The sequence below is a fragment of the Columba livia genome, chromosome 14 (assembly GCF_036013475.1).
Source record: "Columba livia isolate bColLiv1 breed racing homer chromosome 14, bColLiv1.pat.W.v2, whole genome shotgun sequence".
NCBI lineage: Eukaryota > Metazoa > Chordata > Aves > Columbiformes > Columbidae > Columba > Columba livia.
Window position 1 is genome coordinate 17,457,896 of NC_088615.1, and position 17,869 is coordinate 17,475,764.

The window sequence follows — 17,869 nt, forward strand, 5'->3', positions numbered from 1 at the left end:
ATGGCGGTGCCTTAAGACACAGGCGAGCCTCCGGCAGAAGGCGGGCAGGAATGAAGAGCACAGAGAGCAGAAAATCTGAGCAGTGTTTCATTTAAAGGAAGGATCTCGTCCAAGACACTGCTTTTCTGTTTCCTCCCAACGGACGGGAGTCACCACGCGTGTTGGCTGCGGCTCCTTTCAGCTCAACCCTCCCGTGTCCTCCTCGGCTCCGAGTAGAGGGAAATGTGAAGTAACCTGCGTCTCAGACTCTGTTCTCCTTCTGCGTCCGCTTTCCACTGAGCAGCGTAATCGCTTGGGCTGTCAGAAAAGCTGATGGGTAGCGGGGAGTATCTCCTGTGAAGGAGTTACTGCCGAACCATTTGATCCCGCTGTTTTCTCAGGGATGCTGGGAATAGGGCAGGGGAACACTTGGTTACAAAACACGTCCAGATTTTTATTTATTTATTTTAAGAAGTGTAAATAACTGCGTGTGGAACAGACATATTTTAGGAGACACTTCAATTAAACCGCAGGGTTTCTAATACAGGAACCCCGATCAAGGTCATCTTGTCACCTGTCCCATTATATTGAACATATTTTTCGATTAAGAGCATATCACTAAGAGAACAAGTTTTACTGATTAGCTTTCGGCCACTTGAACTGATGACAGGTGCTAGAAATCTATGAGTAGAGGGGGCAACAAACACCAGTCCAAAAGAAAATAAACCGTATCGGAGAAGAATTAAAATTTCAATGGGATTTTTCTGCTTGCTTTAACCGAATAACAAAATTCAGGCCTCGAAATCATTGTAATTAGAGAAAAATATTGTTTCAGAAAAAAATGGCAGAAGGGTACTCTACGAAGACGCTGGGGACAATCATATGAACCTCTCCTAAATCAATGCAACGAAAATGTTGGGCACAAGTATCAGGCAACAAAGAAAGAAAGAACTGAAGTGCACGGAATGGAAAACGGCAAAGATGAAGTAAAGCACGATGATATATAGAGAACCGAGACAGGCAGTTCGTACAGAGTGCCACATGATGTCGCTCTGACCTAAAAAACGTGTGATAAAAGAAGGGGGAGGGCGGGGAAAGACCTTCCGGGGCGCAGAAAAAAAGAACGCAGATAAGAAAACGAGCAGCAGAGGATGTCAAGCCACTGAGAAAGGATTGCTGTACAGTGGAAAGCTAAAATCATTTCCATAGAACGATACATAACAACGCGGTGGGGAAAAAAAGGAATCGGTGACTGCGATGGCCGTTTGTGGACCAGCGCGGCAGCGCTGGGAGCCCGTGTTGCGGGTGCTGGTGCTGCAGGCGGCCTGGGCGCTGGTCGGCGGGCAGGTGCGGTACTCGGTGCCGGAGGAAGCCAAGGCCGGGACGGTGGTGGGGCGACTGGCGCAGGACCTGGGCCTGGAGGCGGGCGAGGCGGAGGCGCGGCGGCTGCGGCTGGTGTCGCAGGGCCGGCGGGCGAGCGTGGAGGTGAGCGGGGCGCTGGTGGTGAGCTCGCGGCTGGACCGGGAGGAGCTGTGCGGGAAGAGCGCGCCGTGCGCCCTGCGCCTGGAGGTGCTGGTGGAGCGGCCGCTGCGCGTGTTCCACGTGGAGCTGGAGGTCACGGACATCAACGACAACGCCCCGCTCTTCCCCGCAGCCCGGAAAAACCTCAGTTTACCGGAGAACTTACCTCCCGGGTCTCGGTTCCCTCTGGAGGGTGCGTCAGATGCAGATGTCGGAGCCAACGCGCAGCTCTCCTATGTACTCAGTCCCACTGAACACTTCTCTCTGGATTTCCAGAAAACGGAGGAGGACAGCGAGTCCTTATTTCTGGTGCTCACGAAACTGCTGGACCGCGAGACGCTGCCTGTGCACCGGCTGGTGCTGATGGCGAGTGACGGGGGCCGGCCGTCTCTGACGGGCACGATGGAGCTGGTGATCTCGGTGCTGGACGCAAACGACAACGCACCGCAGTTCAACCAGTCAGTGTATAAAGTGCAGCTGCTGGAAAATACAGAGCGCGGTACTTTAGTGATCAGACTAAACGCCACGGATTTGGATGAGGGAACGAACAAGAATATATCGTATTTTCTCCAGCAATTGTTCCCTCAGGATGGAAGAGACGTTTTCGGGATCGACAGAAACAGCGGGGAGATCCGTCTTAGGGGTGAATTGGACTTTGAGGATGTTGGTCTCTATCGGCTTCAAGTGGATGCGACAGATCAGGGAAATCCACCACTGTCGGGACATTGCAAGCTGTTGGTGGAGGTGCTGGACGTGAACGACAACGCGCCGGAGGTGTGGGTGACGTCGCTGTCGGTGCCGGTGCCGGAGGACGCGTCGGTGGGGACGGTGGTGGCGCTGCTGAGCGTGTCGGACCGGGACTCGGGGGCGAACGGTCGTGTGCGCTGCGCGGTGTGGCCGGCGGCGCCGTTCGGGCTGGTGTCGACGTTCGCGGGGTCGTACTCGCTGGTGCTGCGGGAGGCGCTGGACCGGGAGCGGGTGTCGGAGTACGAGGTGGAGGTGTGGGCGGAGGACGGCGGGTCGCCGTCGCTGCGCGGCCGTCGCGGGGTGCGGGTGCCGGTGTCGGACGTGAACGACAACGCGCCGGCGTTCGCGCAGGCCGTGTACACGGTGCTGGCGCGGGAGAACAACGCGGCGGGCGCGGAGCTGGCGCGTCTGTGGGCGCGGGACCCGGATGAGGCGGACAACGGGCGCGTGCGGTACTCGGTGTGGGAGGGCGGCGTGGGCGGTGTCGCGTCGGCGGGCGGGGGGTGGCGTCCGGCGTCGAGCTACGTGTCGGTGGACGCGGAGAGCGGGCGTCTGTGGGCGCTGCAGCCGTTGGACTACGAGGAGGTGCAGGTGCTGCAGTTCGAGGTGCGGGCGGTGGACGCGGGGGAGCCGCCGCTGTGCGGCAACGCCACGGTGCAGCTGTTCGTGGTGGATGAGAATGACAACGCACCGGCGCTGCTGCCGGCTGGAAGCGGCGGGCCGGTGCCCGGGGTGTCGGGCGAGTCAGCGTCGGGACCAGACTCGGTCTCGGGGGAGCTGTGGGCGTGGGCATCGTGGGGGGCGCCGGCGGGGCAGGTGGTGGCGAAGATCCGCGCGGTGGACGCGGACTCGGGCTACAACGCGTGGCTGCGCTACGAGCTGTGGGAGCCGCGGGGGAAGGGCCCGTTCCGCGTGGGGCTGTACAGCGGCGAGGTGAGCACGGCGCGGGCGCTGGAGGAGGCGGACGGCCCGCGGCAGAGGCTGGTGATCGTGGTGCGGGACCACGGGGAGCCGGCGCGCTCGGCCACGGCCACGCTGAGCGTGTCGCTGGTGGAGGGCACCGAGGCGGCGCTGGCGGCCGCGGGCTCGTCGTCGTCATCAGGGGCGGTGCTTCGTGCGGGACTGCGTCCGGCGGAGGGTGGCGCGGCAGCGACAGGAGCGGCGGCGTCGACGAACGTGTGGCTGGTGGTGGCCATCTGCGCGGTGTCGAGCCTGTTCCTGCTGGCGGTGGTGCTGTACGGGGCGTCGCGGTGGGCGCCGCGGGCGGGCGTGCTGTCGGGGCCCGGGCCGGCGACGCTGGTGTGCGCCAGCGAAGTGGGGAGCTGGTCGTACTCGCAGCGCCAGAGCCGGAGCCTGTGCGTGGCGGACGGCGCGGGCAAGAGCGACCTGATGGTTTTCAGCCCCAACTTTCCGCCGCCGCCCGGCCCCGCGGCGAAGGAGACGCAGCCGGAGCCTCCCGCTCTCCTGGACACGGTCAGTGGCTCTCTCTCTTCAACTGTTGCCCCTTCCCCGACATCTCTTCCCCGCTCTCCCCACCTGTGTATTATCTCTCCCGGTCCCTGGGCATTGGTGGGAGTCGGGCTGAGCTCCTGGTATCCGTTGGCGCTTGGCGGTGCTTAAGAATGTGAACGGGACCTTTGCTTCATTCTTGGCGTCCTTGCCGGGACCTCTTGACTCTTGCTGTGGAGGAGAACTAAAGAAAGGTGTTGCCGCATCTAGCAGCAGTTACATTCTGCAACGTTTGGTCGTCGAAAAAGATCACTGCGGATTGCGATTAGAGGTTCCACGCTATGAGCTTTCGAGAGGCTCTTTGCTTGCTGGTGTGTAGCATCTCCACCGGAGCTGCTGACAGAGTGCAAGTCACTCAGTCTGTCGTGGTGACAGTCCTTCAGGCACTATTTACAGCTTTATCACTCTTGCTGACTACGCAGACAAGAGGGACTTTTCTTGTTTTCTGTTAGCCACTGTTGTTACAGTAGTTAGAAGCATAAAGTGCTGAGGCAGAGGAACAAAACCCAAGGTAGATATTAGGAAGTGGCATTTGCTTTTTCTTTCTTCTTCGTTTTTCCTTCCCTTTTCTCTGCACATTTTGTGAGCTTTGTGTTCCTGGCTGGACAGGTGGTGTGATGGGCTGTGGTCTTTTTTGATGCCGTTTGAATATTTGTATCAGCAACCATACTCTTACAAATCCTGGGAGTTTCTCATTTCAGCAACAAAAAACCCAATCAAATTCACCCTGCACAGTAGATATCAGTTGCTGCGTTGATGTTCTCATCAGCATTTGAGTTGTTCTCTCACATCATGAATTCAAAGCTCATTGCCATTAGAGGTGTAAAGAGAAAAAAATGTCCATTTTGGTTCTCTCAGCAGAGTCATGAAGGAAGTAGGGAAGAAGCTTTGTTCTGTGGTGTTTTTTCCAACTATGTTGTTACTCTTCTTATTAGCACAAAGTGTTCAGGTAGAAGAGTGTGGCCCATGGTAAGTGTTAGAAAAAGGGAATTTTTGTTCTGTTCACCCTATCCCCTAAGTTGTGGATTTATGTTCCTGACCAGGGAAGTAGCGTGAAGTACATTGGCCTGTTTTGGCGTTTGTTCAATATTTGTATCAATGGCCACACCATTTGAAAAGCTCAGAAAATCTTTTCTGAAAAGATAGACAAAGCAACAACAGAAAATCCAGTACTGAAGATCTACACCTCCCCAAAAATCCCAGATCAGATTGTCCTACACAGTTCGTGTAATCTATTATCATTCTGTGCTTCTCAACGTTTGGATTATTCTCTCACTGCATGAAATCAATGCCCATTGCTATTTAGAGCTATCCTGACATCACCTTTGGAAAGAGTATTGCTCCCAAGTCTGCTACATTTCCATCTGAGACAGCTGAAACATTGCCAAACAGGACAGGTCAGCAGTGATTCAGTGGGCCACCATGTGTATGATACTGTCTGTTTTGTTATTTTTTTTATCATGCCCTTGTGAATGGGAATGGGCTGCAAAAGACTGAGCTTTGATGTGGGAAAGAAAACTGCGGCATGTTGCAGAGGTGAATGCGGCTGCAGCACTGAGTAGGGCCTGGCCATTACATGATGTGAAGGACAGAAAAAGCGGTGGGAAGACTTGTCTGCGGCAACGGGAAATCCTTGGGAAGACCATGAGCCATGCCATAAGACAAGAATGGGACATGAATTGCTTGTCTTAAGGATGCATATAATGGAGGAAGCCTACGGCGTGAGGCAGCATGGGTGTGGAATGTTCTTACCCAGGATCACTTCTCAGGATCCCAAGAGACTGAAGTTTGAGGCCTTCTGGATCCTGAGATGGTTACATGGTATTGAAATGCCCACAATGTGTTTGAGGTTAGGAATTTCCTACACCAGAGACAGTTCCTTGTGCTGCTGCCTGCCTGATGTAGGCAACATGTTGGCAAGGACTTGGTGAGATGCAAGCTGCTGAATACTCTCTGATGAACATTTTCACTGCTGTTTCAGGAAAGGCATTGTGGGAGGGTAATGCTTTGATCTGCTGTCCTTGTGTAGCGGTGGGCATCTAGAGCAGTTTCCACAGCAGCTGATGTTGCCTCAGGCAGGATTTTTAAGGCTATACGAGGAGCCTTTGTGTGTTCGACTTCCCTTACTTGTGCACTAATACAGTCAGCATTGGTAGAGATCGTGTGTCCTGTTGTCACACATGGCTCATTCTGACATGTGCATGTACAGGCCAAATCCTGGACAGCTCAGCTCTGGTTTTCTATAGTACGAATTTTCCCATCTAGATGAAATTGTGAAATATCTTGCACTTCAGCAATTGGTTTGGTTTCATCACAGAATAAGGTCTGTGTGGACTGGGATCTGAGCTGTCACAGCTCTAGTCACATAATCTTTAAGAACTTGATTCCTATATGAAAATGCTGAAAAGGCACAAAGCATCCAAGCAGCTTAAAGCTGTTCTGCTTTTGTAATGGTGGGCATCTACAGGATCTTCCACAGCTGTTGATGTTGCCATGATGGTTCCTTGATCCTCCTCAGGCAGGATTTGTAAGGAGGAGGATGAGACCTTTGGGCACTCAACTTCCCCTACTTGTGTGCTTCCACAGTTGACCTTAGCAGAGATGGCGTGTCTTCTTGTCACTAGTAACTCATTCAGATACATGCACGTATATGCCCAACCCTGCACAGCAGCCCAGCTCTGGTTTTCTATTGTGAAAGTTCTCCCATGTGGATGACACTGTGAGTGTGCTTGCACTTGCACATTTGGTGTCATTCTCTCAAAGCATAAAATCCATGTGGACTGTGATCAGAGCTGTCACAGCTCTAATCACAGAATCTTTAAGAGGAGCTCTAGCATGCACCTCTGTGGTGTTTCCACCTGTAATTGCTGAGAAAGCACAAAGTATTTAGGGTGAAGTTCAAGCACCTGAGAAGAGTCTGCCAGGCAGTGAGTGCCTTTGCATCCATCCATATGTTCTTTGTGCCAGTCATGAGAGGTGGGGATGTGCAGAGGCCTGGGTCACATGCAGCGCAGGGATTAGAGCTGGAGGAGGTTCTTGTGGTGCAGCAAGGTCTGGGTATTGTGGCAGTGATGCTACGAAATGGGCATGTGTCACTGGAAGGTTGACTCTGAGTGGGCAAGAGTGTTCCCTGAGAGAAATGGAGAAGCTGAGTAGAACACAGTCTGTGTTATTAGGTAAAGACTGGATGTCTGCTTAGCTGGGGATCCCATTTCCCAGGGCACAGGATAGAGGATGCCCATAGGAAACCTTGAGAAGAGTGCCAGCACACACTACTATGTTCCCATGGTCCTCGTAGGACGTCCAGAAGTTCTGCATATGTTTGAGTGCTGTTGTTCTTCATGATATTACTGCTTGTTAAGTCATCCGACATGCCTGTAATCACTCATGTTTGAAGTGGAACACTGTTGCTCAAAGAGAAGCTTGTACGAATTTAGATCATACTGCCAGCCTTCACTGAATCTCTCTTTGTTTGTGCTCTTAGTCTTCCTAGGCAGGGGAAGAAGTGCTCTCCATATTCAAAATGTCAGCAGACTTTATGTTTCAATACAATGGGATGGGATCCACTGGTTCTCTTCTCTTACCGAAACTCCCTATCCTCGTGTTGTTTTTCTTTCTTCCTGCTCAGTGGCAATGTGTTGCTAAAATGGGATGAGATGTAGACTGCAGAATTTTAGCAGCTGCCAGGTTGGAGACATTTGGGCAGTTGGCCATCAGTGCAAGAGATGGTGTTTCCACTCTGTTGAGCTGAGATTGACTTTGGCAGAATGTACTTGGGTTTCAGGTGTCCCTCCTGCTTCCCTGGTGATAGAAGGGATAAGGGCATGCTATGTTCAGTGATTTCACAGCTTTTGGAGAATGAGAGTGGTGGTGGGGTTTTTTTGTCCATTTTCACCAGAAATTGCTGGTAATGGCAAGGGAAAAAGGTCCATTAGAACCAGTTCTCCTCTCCTGACAATGTTTCTTATTCTGAAGAGGGAAACAGTGATGCTACAGGTAAGTCACTCATAACTAAAGAGGCTGTGTTTGATAGACAGATGTACTTTTCTGCCTGTTTTGGTGTGGTATCTTCATGTTGGATTGATGGAATGTTTCCTGGATCATAATACCTGTAGGTTTGCAGCAGCAAAGCACCACTGCCTCCTTTCCTGCTGCTTCAAGAAATATTGTGAGCTGGTGGCAGAAAAACAGATGGGGAAGGAAACCCAATGCATTTCTCAGTGGATGTGTTGAGCATCCATGTGATATTTTCATCCAAAATGTCTCAGTCTTCCCTTAGTGGCTTTTGTTTGGCTTTGTGATGTGTGTTTCATGCTAATGAAGGAGAAGTATTCTCTAAGGTCTAGTGCCTCTGCCTACTGGGGTTGTTTCTGTGCCCTTCCAGCCACGCATGCCTGTGTGCAAGAGGAAGCAAGAGCTTGACATTCAGTTTGCAGGTGGAAAGAATAGCTCTTCGTCGAAGTATATGAAGAGTGCTTGGGAGCTGTGGTCGCCCTGTGCTTTTTCAGCTGCCTTGGAGGTTTGGAGTCCTGAGCTGTGGGAGGTGTCATTTCCCAAATGAAAGACTCCCTGTGTTGTTTAGATGCACTATGGCCTGTTGCATGGAGATCCAAGTACGTGGGGACTTGGACTTGTGTTTCTGAGGGTGGTGGTTTCTGTTCTGATGTAGCAAAGCCGTTCTTTGTGACATGATTGCCTTGCTGTGCTATTTGCTGGGTCCTTGAGAGGACTGGAAGCTGAAGGGTGTGGTCTTCTACCAGAAGAGGAGGAACAGGAGGTGCAGAGCCAGTCTGTCTGTCTGTCTTATATAGACCAGAGGACTGGAGGAAGTTTGTTCACTGTATGGAGGGATTGAATACTTTCAGGAAGAGGAATGGGAGCTCTTTTCAAAGGACATGTCTGTTCTTGATGCCAAGGGCGTTGTAGACGTGTAAAAATATATTGCTAAGAGTGAAAAAGGAAAAAACAAAACACATAAGGGAGCGATAGAAAATGGGAAGAAAGAAAGAGAAATGAGGTGAGAAAGTAAAAGAAAGGAAGAAGAAAAGTGTTGTGGTTTAGCCCCAGCCAGCAACTAGGAGCACATGGCTGCACGCTCACTCCTCCCCTGCCTCCCCAGTGGGATGGGGAGCAGAATCAGGATGCAAAATGGAAAACTTGTGGTTTTGGGAAAAAAACAAGCAAACAAACGTTATTACAGAACAGCAAAAGAAGATATAAATAATAACAATAAAAAATATAGAAAACGAGGGATACACACTGCAATCGCTTACCCTCCAGAAAACCAACGTCCAGCCCACTCTTGAGCAGTGATCACCCAAGCAGCGATTCTCTCCACCAGGCAGCTCCCCAAGTTATATATGGGTCATGACGTTCTATGGTATCGAATCTCCCTTTGGCTAGTTTGGGTCAGCTGTCCTGGCCGTGTCCCTTCCCAGGTTCCAATGAAGATTATCTATATTCCAGTTGAATCCAGGACACAAAGGAAGGATCGTATGCAAGGAGAAAGCAAGCAGGAAGGAAAGAAGGGACAGAAAGTTCAAGGAAGTAATTAAGGAAGGAACATGATAACAAGAAGGAAGGAAGGGAGGAAGGAAGGAGGGAAAGAAGAGAGAGAGAAAGAGAGAAAGAGAGAAAGAGAGAAAGAGAGAAAGAGAGAGAGAGAGAGAGAAAGAGAAAGAGAAAGAGAAAGAGAAAGAGAAAGAGAAAGAGAAAGAGAAAGAGAAAGAGAAAGAGAAAGAGAAAGAGAAAGAGAAAGAGAAAGAGAAAGAGAAAAAGAGAAAGATCAGAAGATTACAAGAATGCAACAATCTTACTTCTACATGCTGGACGGAGCTGGTCCCTAACGACCTGCGCCTTTGTTAGGGTGCCGCGCCCTGGAGCTGATGGCTCCGTCTTTGACGGTTTCCACAGCGGCGCCGGAGGGGGGTGGCGAGCTGCGTGGCTGGGAAAAAAAGATGAGAGAAGAAAGGAAAGATAAGCGATAGAGGAGTAAAGCACCGGTCACGGCAGACCAACAACGAATATAAGAAGAAAGAGAAGGAACAAAATAAAGAACAGACTGATGAAAAAGAAAAAAAGGGGCAAGATAAATGAAGAAGGAAAGAAAGAAGGAAAGAAAGAAAGGAGAAAAATACAAGAAAGTGTATGGAAGCGAAGAACGATCAAGAGAGGAAGAAAGAAATATAGAGGAAAATAATAAAGAAATAAAGGAAAGGAGAAAGGAAGGAGGAGGCGAGAAAAGAGTTGAGCAGCGCAGAGGCGATGATGGGAGCGTGCGCGGCGGCGGAGCAGCACACGGTGTCGCTGCAGGCTCAGAAACGGCGGCCGAGCGGCTCGGCAGCTCCGCCCCGGTGCGGCGGAGAGCCCGGCTGTGAGCGCGGGGGGGCGGCGCGGGGCGGGCAGGAGAGCCGGTGCGTCCGGGAGGCGGCGGGGAGCCGTGCGGGGCCCGGGAGGGTGGCGGCAGCAGCAGCAGCAGCGATGTGCGTGTGGTGGGGGTCCGTGTTGCGGGTGCTGGTGCTGCAGGCGGCCTGGGCGCTGGTCGGCGGGCAGGTGCGGTACTCAGTGCCGGAGGAAGCCAAGGCCGGGACGGTGGTGGGGCGTCTGTCGCAGGACCTGGGCCTGGAGGCGGGCGAGGCGGAGGCGCGGCGGCTGCGGCTGGTGTCGCAGGGCCGGCGGGCGAGCGTGGAGGTGAGCGGGGCGAGCGGGGCGCTGGTGGTGAGCTCGTGGCTGGACCGGGAGGAGCTGTGCGGGAAGAGCGCGCCGTGCGCCCTGCGCCTGGAGGTGCTGGTGGAGCGGCCGCTGCGCGTGTTCCACGTGGAGCTGGAGGTCACGGACATCAACGACAACGCCCCGCTCTTCCCCGCCGCCCGGAAAATCCTCAGCATCGCGGAATTCACGACACTGCCAGGGTCTCGGTTCCCTTTGGAGGGCGCGTCGGATGCAGATGTCGGAACCAACGCGCAGCTCTCTTACACACTCAGCCCCACCGAACATTTCCGTCTGGATTTACAAAAATCGAATGAACGAAATATTGTACCAGATCTTGTTTTAACGAAAGCGCTGGACCGCGAGACGCTGCCTGTGCACCATTTGGTGCTGACGGCGAGTGATGGTGGCCGGCCGTCTCTGACGGGCACGATGGAGCTGGTGATCTCGGTGCTGGACGCGAACGACAACGCGCCCCAGTTCAACCAGTCTGTGTATAAAGTGCAACTGCCGGAGAACGCTGTAGAGGGGACGCTTGTGGCACTGCTGAATGCCACGGATCCGGACGAAGGAATTAACAGTGAGGTGACTTACACGGCAACCAACTTCATTCCCCGGAGTGGAAGCGATGTGATCGCTGTAAATCCGAAGACGGGAGAAATCCGTCTCACGGGCTCTCTGGACTTTGAAGAAGTCAGTATATATGATTTTCGTATTGAAGCGAGAGACAAAGGGACGCCGCCGCTGTCGGGTCACTGCAGCGTGGAGCTGGAGGTGCTGGACGTGAACGACAACGCGCCCGAGGTGTGGGTGACGTCGCTGTCGGTGCCGGTGCCGGAGGACGCGTCGGTGGGGACGGTGGTGGCGCTGCTGAGCGTGTCGGACCGGGACTCGGGGGCGAACGGTCGTGTGCGCTGCGCGGTGTGGCCGGCGGCGCCGTTCGGGCTGGTGTCGACGTTCGCGGGGTCGTACTCGCTGGTGCTGCGGGAGGCGCTGGACCGGGAGCGGGTGTCGGAGTACGAGGTGGAGGTGCGGGCGGAGGACGGCGGGTCGCCGTCGCTGCGCGGCCGTCGCGGGGTGCGGGTGCCGGTGTCGGACGTGAACGACAACGCGCCGGCGTTCGCGCAGGCCGTGTACACGGTGCTGGCGCGGGAGAACAACGCGGCGGGCGCGGAGCTGGCGCGTCTGTGGGCGCGGGACCCGGACGAGGCGGACAACGGGCGCGTGCGGTACTCGGTGTGGGAGGGCGTCGTGGGCGGTGTCGCGTCGGCGGGCGGGGAGTGGCGTCCGGCGTCGAGCTACGTGTCGGTGGACGCGGAGAGCGGGCGTCTGTGGGCGCTGCAGCCGTTGGACTACGAGGAGGTGCAGGTGCTGCAGTTCGAGGTGCGGGCGGTGGACGCGGGGGAGCCGCCGCTGTGCGGCAATGCCACGGTGCAGCTGTTCGTGGTGGACGAGAACGACAACGCGCCGGTGCTGCTGCCGGCTGGAAGCGGCGGGCCGGGGCCCGGGGTGTCGAGTGAGGCGGCGTCAGTGTCGGTCTCGGGGGCACTGTGGGCGTGGGCTGCGTGGGGGGCGCCGGCGGGGCAGGTGGTGGCGAAGATCCGCGCGGTGGACGCGGACTCGGGCTACAACGCGTGGCTGCGCTACGAGCTGTGGGAGCCTCGGGGGAAGGGCCCGTTTCGCGTGGGGCTGTACAGCGGCGAGGTGAGCACGGCGCGGGCGCTGGAAGAGGCGGACGGCCCGCGACAGAGGCTGGTGATCGTGGTGCGGGACCACGGGGAGCCGGCGCGCTCGGCCACGGCCACGCTCAGCGTGTCGCTGGTGGAGGGCTCCGAGGCGGTGCTTGCGGCCGCGGGCTCGTCGTCGTCATCCGGGGCGGGGCTGCGTCCGGCACAGGGTGGCGCGGCAGCGACAGGAGCAGCGGCGACGACGAACATGTGGCTGGTGGTGGCCATCTGCGCGGTGTCGAGCCTGTTCCTGCTGGCGGTGGTGCTGTACGGGGCGTCGCGGTGGGCGCCGCGGGCGGGCGTACTGTCGGGGCCCGGGCCGGCGACGCTGGTGTGCGCCAGCGAAGTGGGGAGCTGGTCGTACTCGCAGCGCCAGAGCCGGAGCCTGTGCGTGGCGGACGGCGCGGGCAAGAGCGACCTGATGGTTTTCAGCCCCAGCTTCCCGCCGCCGCCCGGCCCCGCGGCGAAGGAGGCGCAGCCGGAGCCGCCCGCTCTCCTGGACACGGTCAGTGGCCCTCCCTGCCTCACCTCTCACCCCTTCCTTGACTCCCTGTTAGCCTTCTACCCCTTTTTCCCTCTCTCGCCCATATCCCTCTCTCCCACTCCATGGGCAGCCTTTGGTGTGAGCCGTCTTGAGCCTCTGGGCCTCGTGGGCAGTGGGCACTTGGCGGGATGTGAATGGGACGTTTTCATCTGCCTTGGAGTTCATACCGGAGCCTCTCGGCGTGAGAACTAAATAAAAGTATTGCTGCATCCAAATCAGTTGCGGTTCACAGCTGCACAGCTGTGCTGGTTGCGAGTTGTTCTCCTGTCAAATAAAAACACTGGAGGATGTGGTGGGAGGTACCACGACATGGGCTTTCAAGACTCGCTTGCTTGTGTGTAGCATTTCCAGCTGAGCTTGCTGAAGGACTGAAAGTCATGCAGGCTATGGAGTTTACAGTCCCTCAGGCACTATTTATACTGACTAGGCAAGCAAGAGGGACTTTTCTTGTTTTCTTTTTGCCACTATGTTATTACAGTAGTTAGAATCAAAAAGTGCTCAGCTGGGAGAATGGAAACCAACGTACATGTTAGAAAGTAACATTTGCATTTTTATTTCTTTTCTTTCTTCGTGTTTTAAATGTTTGCTTTTGTTTTTGTTTTTCTTTCCCTCTTCTCTGCCTGTCTTGTGAGCTTTGCGTGCCTGGCTGTCAGGCGGTGTGATGGGCAGTGGCATTTTTGATGCTGTTTGAATACTTGTATCAGCAGCTACACTATTAGAAATCCCTGAAATTTCTCATTTCAGCCACAAAACCCAGATCAACTCTTCTACACAGTAGATATCATTCACCGTATTGGTGTGCTCATCAGCATTTGAGTTGTTCTCTCACATTGTGAATTCAAATCTCGTTGCCATTAGAGCTGTCCCAATATCACCTTTAGAAAGAGTATTGATCCGAGGTCTAAAACATTTCCATCTGAGATAGCTGAAGCGTATCCCAAATACCAAGTGTCAGTTGCAGAGCGTCTGCCAGACACTGTGTACATGATAATATCTGTATGTTTTTTATGGTGCTGTCATTGATGGGAATGCTCTACAAAAGCCAGAGTGAGCTGGGAAATAAAACTGTGGCATGTCACAGAGGTGAATATGGCAGTGGGAGCTGAGTAGGGCCTGGTCGTGTCTTCATATGAATGGTGAACTAGAGCAGAGGGAAGACTTGTTTAAAGTAACTGGAAATCCTCAGGAAGACCATAGACCATGTCATAGGATGATACGAATGGGAGATAATCTCCTTGTCTTGAGAACACAAGTTCCAGAGTGGTGAACGGAGTATGCCTAGAGGAAAGCATGAGGCAGTTTTGGCAAAAGGTCTTCTTGCCTGAGATTCACTTCCAGAGTCTATGGATCTGGTGTTGGAAACTCATGAAATAGGATGTGCTATAGAAATGCCTACAATCTTCTTTGAAGTTATGAATATCTCCCACCAGAGACGGTCCCTTGTGCTGCTGGCCTGACTTAGGGCATGTGTTGGTAAGAGGGATGCAGACTGCTGAATAGTGTCTGCTGGACCTTTTCCATCTAGCTTTGAAAAGGCATTGTGGGAGGGTAGCGCTTCAGTCTGCTATCCTTGCACAGTGCTGCAAAACTGCGGGAGGTTCCGCAGCCATTTCCCTTGCTATGATGGTTCCTTTCTTCTCCCCAGGCAGGAATTTTAAGGGGGATATGAGGAGGCGAGTGTGGTCTTTCTGCTACTGACTTACCCTACTTGTGCACTTGCACAGTTGTCCTTGGTAGATATGGTGTTTCCTCTTACACATGGCTTGTTCTGATATGTGCGTGTACATTACAAACCCTGCAGAGCAGACCAACTGTGATTTTCTGTGCTGCAAATTTTCCCACCCAGTTGATATTGTTAGTGCACTTGCACTTTGACATTTAGTGTGTTTTTTTGAAATAATAAAATCTGTTCAGACTGGGATCAGAGCTGTCACAACTCTCATCACAGAATCTGTGAGATGAACTCTAACATGCAGGTCTATGGTGTTTCCATCTGAGATTGCTGAGAAGTAACAAAGTATTTAGGGTGAAGTTTAAGCATCTGGGAAGAGTCTGCCAGACAGTGAATACCTTTGCACCCATCCGTATTTTCTTTGTGCTGATCACAAGGGAAAGTGTGATGTGCAAAGGCCTGAGTCATGATGACATTGGGGTTTAGTGCTGGGGCACATTATTGTGGTAGAGCAAGATCTGGGTATTGTGGCAGTGATTCTCCAAGTGGCACCAACTAGGGCCTGGGTATGTGTGAGGAGGGTGACGGTGTGTGGGGAGTGTTGCCTGAGGGAAATGGAGATGCTGGGTAAGACATGTTCTATGTCACTGGGTAATGTCCACTAGCTGGAGATCTGATTTCACATGGCGTGGGATAGAGGATTCCGGTAGAAAACATTGAGAAGAGGCCTGATGCAGCCCTGCTTGCTTGGGATCATCTCAGCACTTTCAGAAGTTCCGCACATCCTTGCACTCTTTTGTCCTCTGTGGTGGTCTTGTGTGGTGTGAAGACATCTGCCAGAGACTCCTTTAATAATTTGCTCCTGGATATGGTATGTTGTTGGTCAAACAATGCTTTTGAAATTTGGATCACTTTGTCTGCCTTCCCTAAATCGCTCCTTGTCATCTCTCTGCTCATCTTCCTTTCTAGGCAGGGGAAGAAGTCCTCTCTGTATTCAACATGTTAGCACACCTCGCCTTTCAATACAGTAGAATGGGTTCCTTTAGTTTTATTCTCTCAGCAAAAATCCCCACCATTTTTGTTTTTTCCTTCTCTTACATTGGCAATGTGTTTGTAACAGTGGGTGAGATAGAGATGTCAGAATTTTCACAGCTGTCTGGTTGCAGAGCTTTGAGCCATTTGGGATCAATCTGGCGGATGGGTTCTCCACTCTCCTGAGATGAGGTTGACATTGAGAGAATGTCCTTGGCATTCAGGTCTCCCTTCTTTTTCCTCTGTGATGGAAGTGCAGAAGGGAGGATTGCACACTGTACAGTGATTTGGAGGTTTTTGCAGAACATGACTAACGTCTTTCCATGGAGGTTCCTCAGAAAAGTTAAGGGGAAAAGTCACTTAAAAGCAATTCCCCTGTCCTGAAAATGTTTCTTATTCTGAAGTAGCAACCAGTGATGCTACAGGTAAGTCGATGATATTTAAAGGTGTGTTTGAGAGAGACAGATGTACTTTTGTTCCTGTTCAGTTGTGGTATCTTCATGTTGGATCAACCGAATGTAGCCAGGATTGTAATGCTGGTGGATTTGGAGCAGCAAAGCACCACTGCTCACTCTGTTTCTATTTCTGCTGCTTCCAGGCACAGCATGAGCTGGTGGCAGCAAGCAGAGATGGTGGAGAGCCCCCTATGTGTTTGTGGAGTAGATATGTTGGGTGTCAAGGGGGTGTTCTTAGGGAAAATGTAATGGTATTATCTTGATGCTGAGGTTCTTGCTGTGTTTATGCAATGGATGTTTGCCTTAAAAGGAAAGGAAGAGCTTGACTTTTCATTTTGCATGTGGAATATGAGACCAGAAGAACAGCCATCCATCGAGACACATGAACGGTGCTTGGGAGCTGTGTTTGCCCTGTTCATTTCCATCCTTCATGGAGTGTTGTTCTGCTGAACTGTGATGGGTTTGATTTCTCAAATGAAAGACACCCTTGTAGTGTTTGGACTCATCGGAGACTTTTTGCACAGATGTCCAAGTACTTGGGTCTTGGGCTTGTGTTTCTGAGGGTGATCCTGCTCTGATGTAGCAGAGCTGTCCTCTGCCACATAATTGACTTGCTCTGTTATTTGCTGTGCCATTGAATGGAATGGAGGTGAAAGAGAGTGGTTTTCTTTCAGAAGAGAAGGTAAGGAGAGGTGAAGGGGCAGTCTGTCTGTCTTGCATAGACTTGAAGAAAGCAGAGAGCTTCCCCAGCCGGAGGCATGGAAGATGTAAAGGAATGGGAATAAGAGCTCTAACCAAAGGGCCTTTTCCTGCTTTTTAGTAAGTATGGTATAGTCATGTCGAAAATCTTTAGGTAGATGCAGGAAACAAGAGACCCAGACAGAAGCGGAAGAGAATAGGAGGGAAGAATATGGAATGCCAGATAAGGAAAGAAAGCGGAAGAGAAAGAATAGAAGGAGGAAAGAGGAAAAAGAAAAGGAAGAGAGGACCAAAGGCAATGGAAGGCTGAAAGGAGAAAGAAAGCAGGAAAAGAAGGAATTTATGCAAGAAAAAAGGAAGTAGGGAAGAAGGAAAGGAAGGGTTATTAAGGAAGGAAAGAAAGGAAGGAAGGAAGGAAGGAAGGAAGGAAGGAAGGAAGGAAGGAAGGAAGGAAGGAAGAAAGGAAGGAAGGAAGGAAGAAAGAAAGAAAGAAAGAAAGAAAGGAAGGAAGGAAGGAAGGAAGGAAGGAAGGAAGGAAGGAAGGAAGGAAGGAAGAAAGAAAGAAAGGAAGAAAGAAAGGAAGAAAGAAAGAAAAGGAAAGAAAAGGAAAGGAAAGGAAAGAAAAGGAAAGAAAAGAAAAGAAAAGAAAAGAAAAGAAAAGAAAAGAAAAGAAAAGAAAAGAAAAGAAAAGAAAAGAAAAGAAAAGAAAAGGAAAGAAAAGGAAAGGAAAGAAAGGAAAGAAAGGAAAGAAAGGAAGGAAGAAAGGAAGGAAGGAAGGAAGAAAGGAAGGAAGGAAGGAAGGAAGGAAGGAAGGAAGGAAGGAAGGAAGAAAGGAAGGAAGAAAGGAAGGAAGAAAGGAAGGAAGAAAGGAAGGAAGAAAGGAAGAAAGGAAGAAAGGAAGAAAGGAAGAAAGAAAGAAAGGAAAGAAGAAAGAAAGGAAGAAAGGAAGAAAGGAAGAAAGGAAGAAAGAAAGAAAGAAAGAAAGAAAGAAAAAGAAAGAAAGAAAGAAAGAAAGAAAGAAAGAAAGAAAGAAAGAAAGAAAGAAAAATAGAGCACAGCAGATTACCAGCATGCACTGATGTTATCTCTCTATGCTGAATTTATCTGAGGACCTCAACACCCTTGGTACTCAAGGGACTCTGTGCAAGGGTTGATGAGGAGTGTTGAGGAAGAGGAATGAGGACATCTCTGTTCTTCACAGCGAGAGTGATGTAGTCATATAGAAATCGCGTTGGTAAAAGAGAAAAGAAGTAGGCAAAGAAGGAAGAATAGAAGG

At 52.0% G+C, this 17,869-nt stretch overlaps 2 protein-coding genes across 2 annotated transcripts; both read left to right on the forward strand.

The window, feature by feature from the left end:
• Positions 1–1,236: 1,236 nt before the first annotated feature.
• Positions 1,237–3,867, forward strand: LOC102096854 (protocadherin alpha-6-like). The gene has a single exon (XM_065030074.1). It carries the CDS (start codon positions 1,237–1,239, stop codon positions 3,865–3,867), a length of 2,631 nt encoding a protein of 876 aa, XP_064886146.1.
• On the forward strand, positions 3,738–17,645 carry LOC135575447 (protocadherin alpha-2-like). Its single transcript, XM_065030248.1, has one exon. It carries the CDS (start codon positions 10,021–10,023, stop codon positions 12,925–12,927), a length of 2,907 nt encoding a protein of 968 aa, XP_064886320.1. The 5' UTR covers positions 3,738–10,020; the 3' UTR covers positions 12,928–17,645.
• The last annotated feature ends 224 nt before the right edge of the window (positions 17,646–17,869 follow it).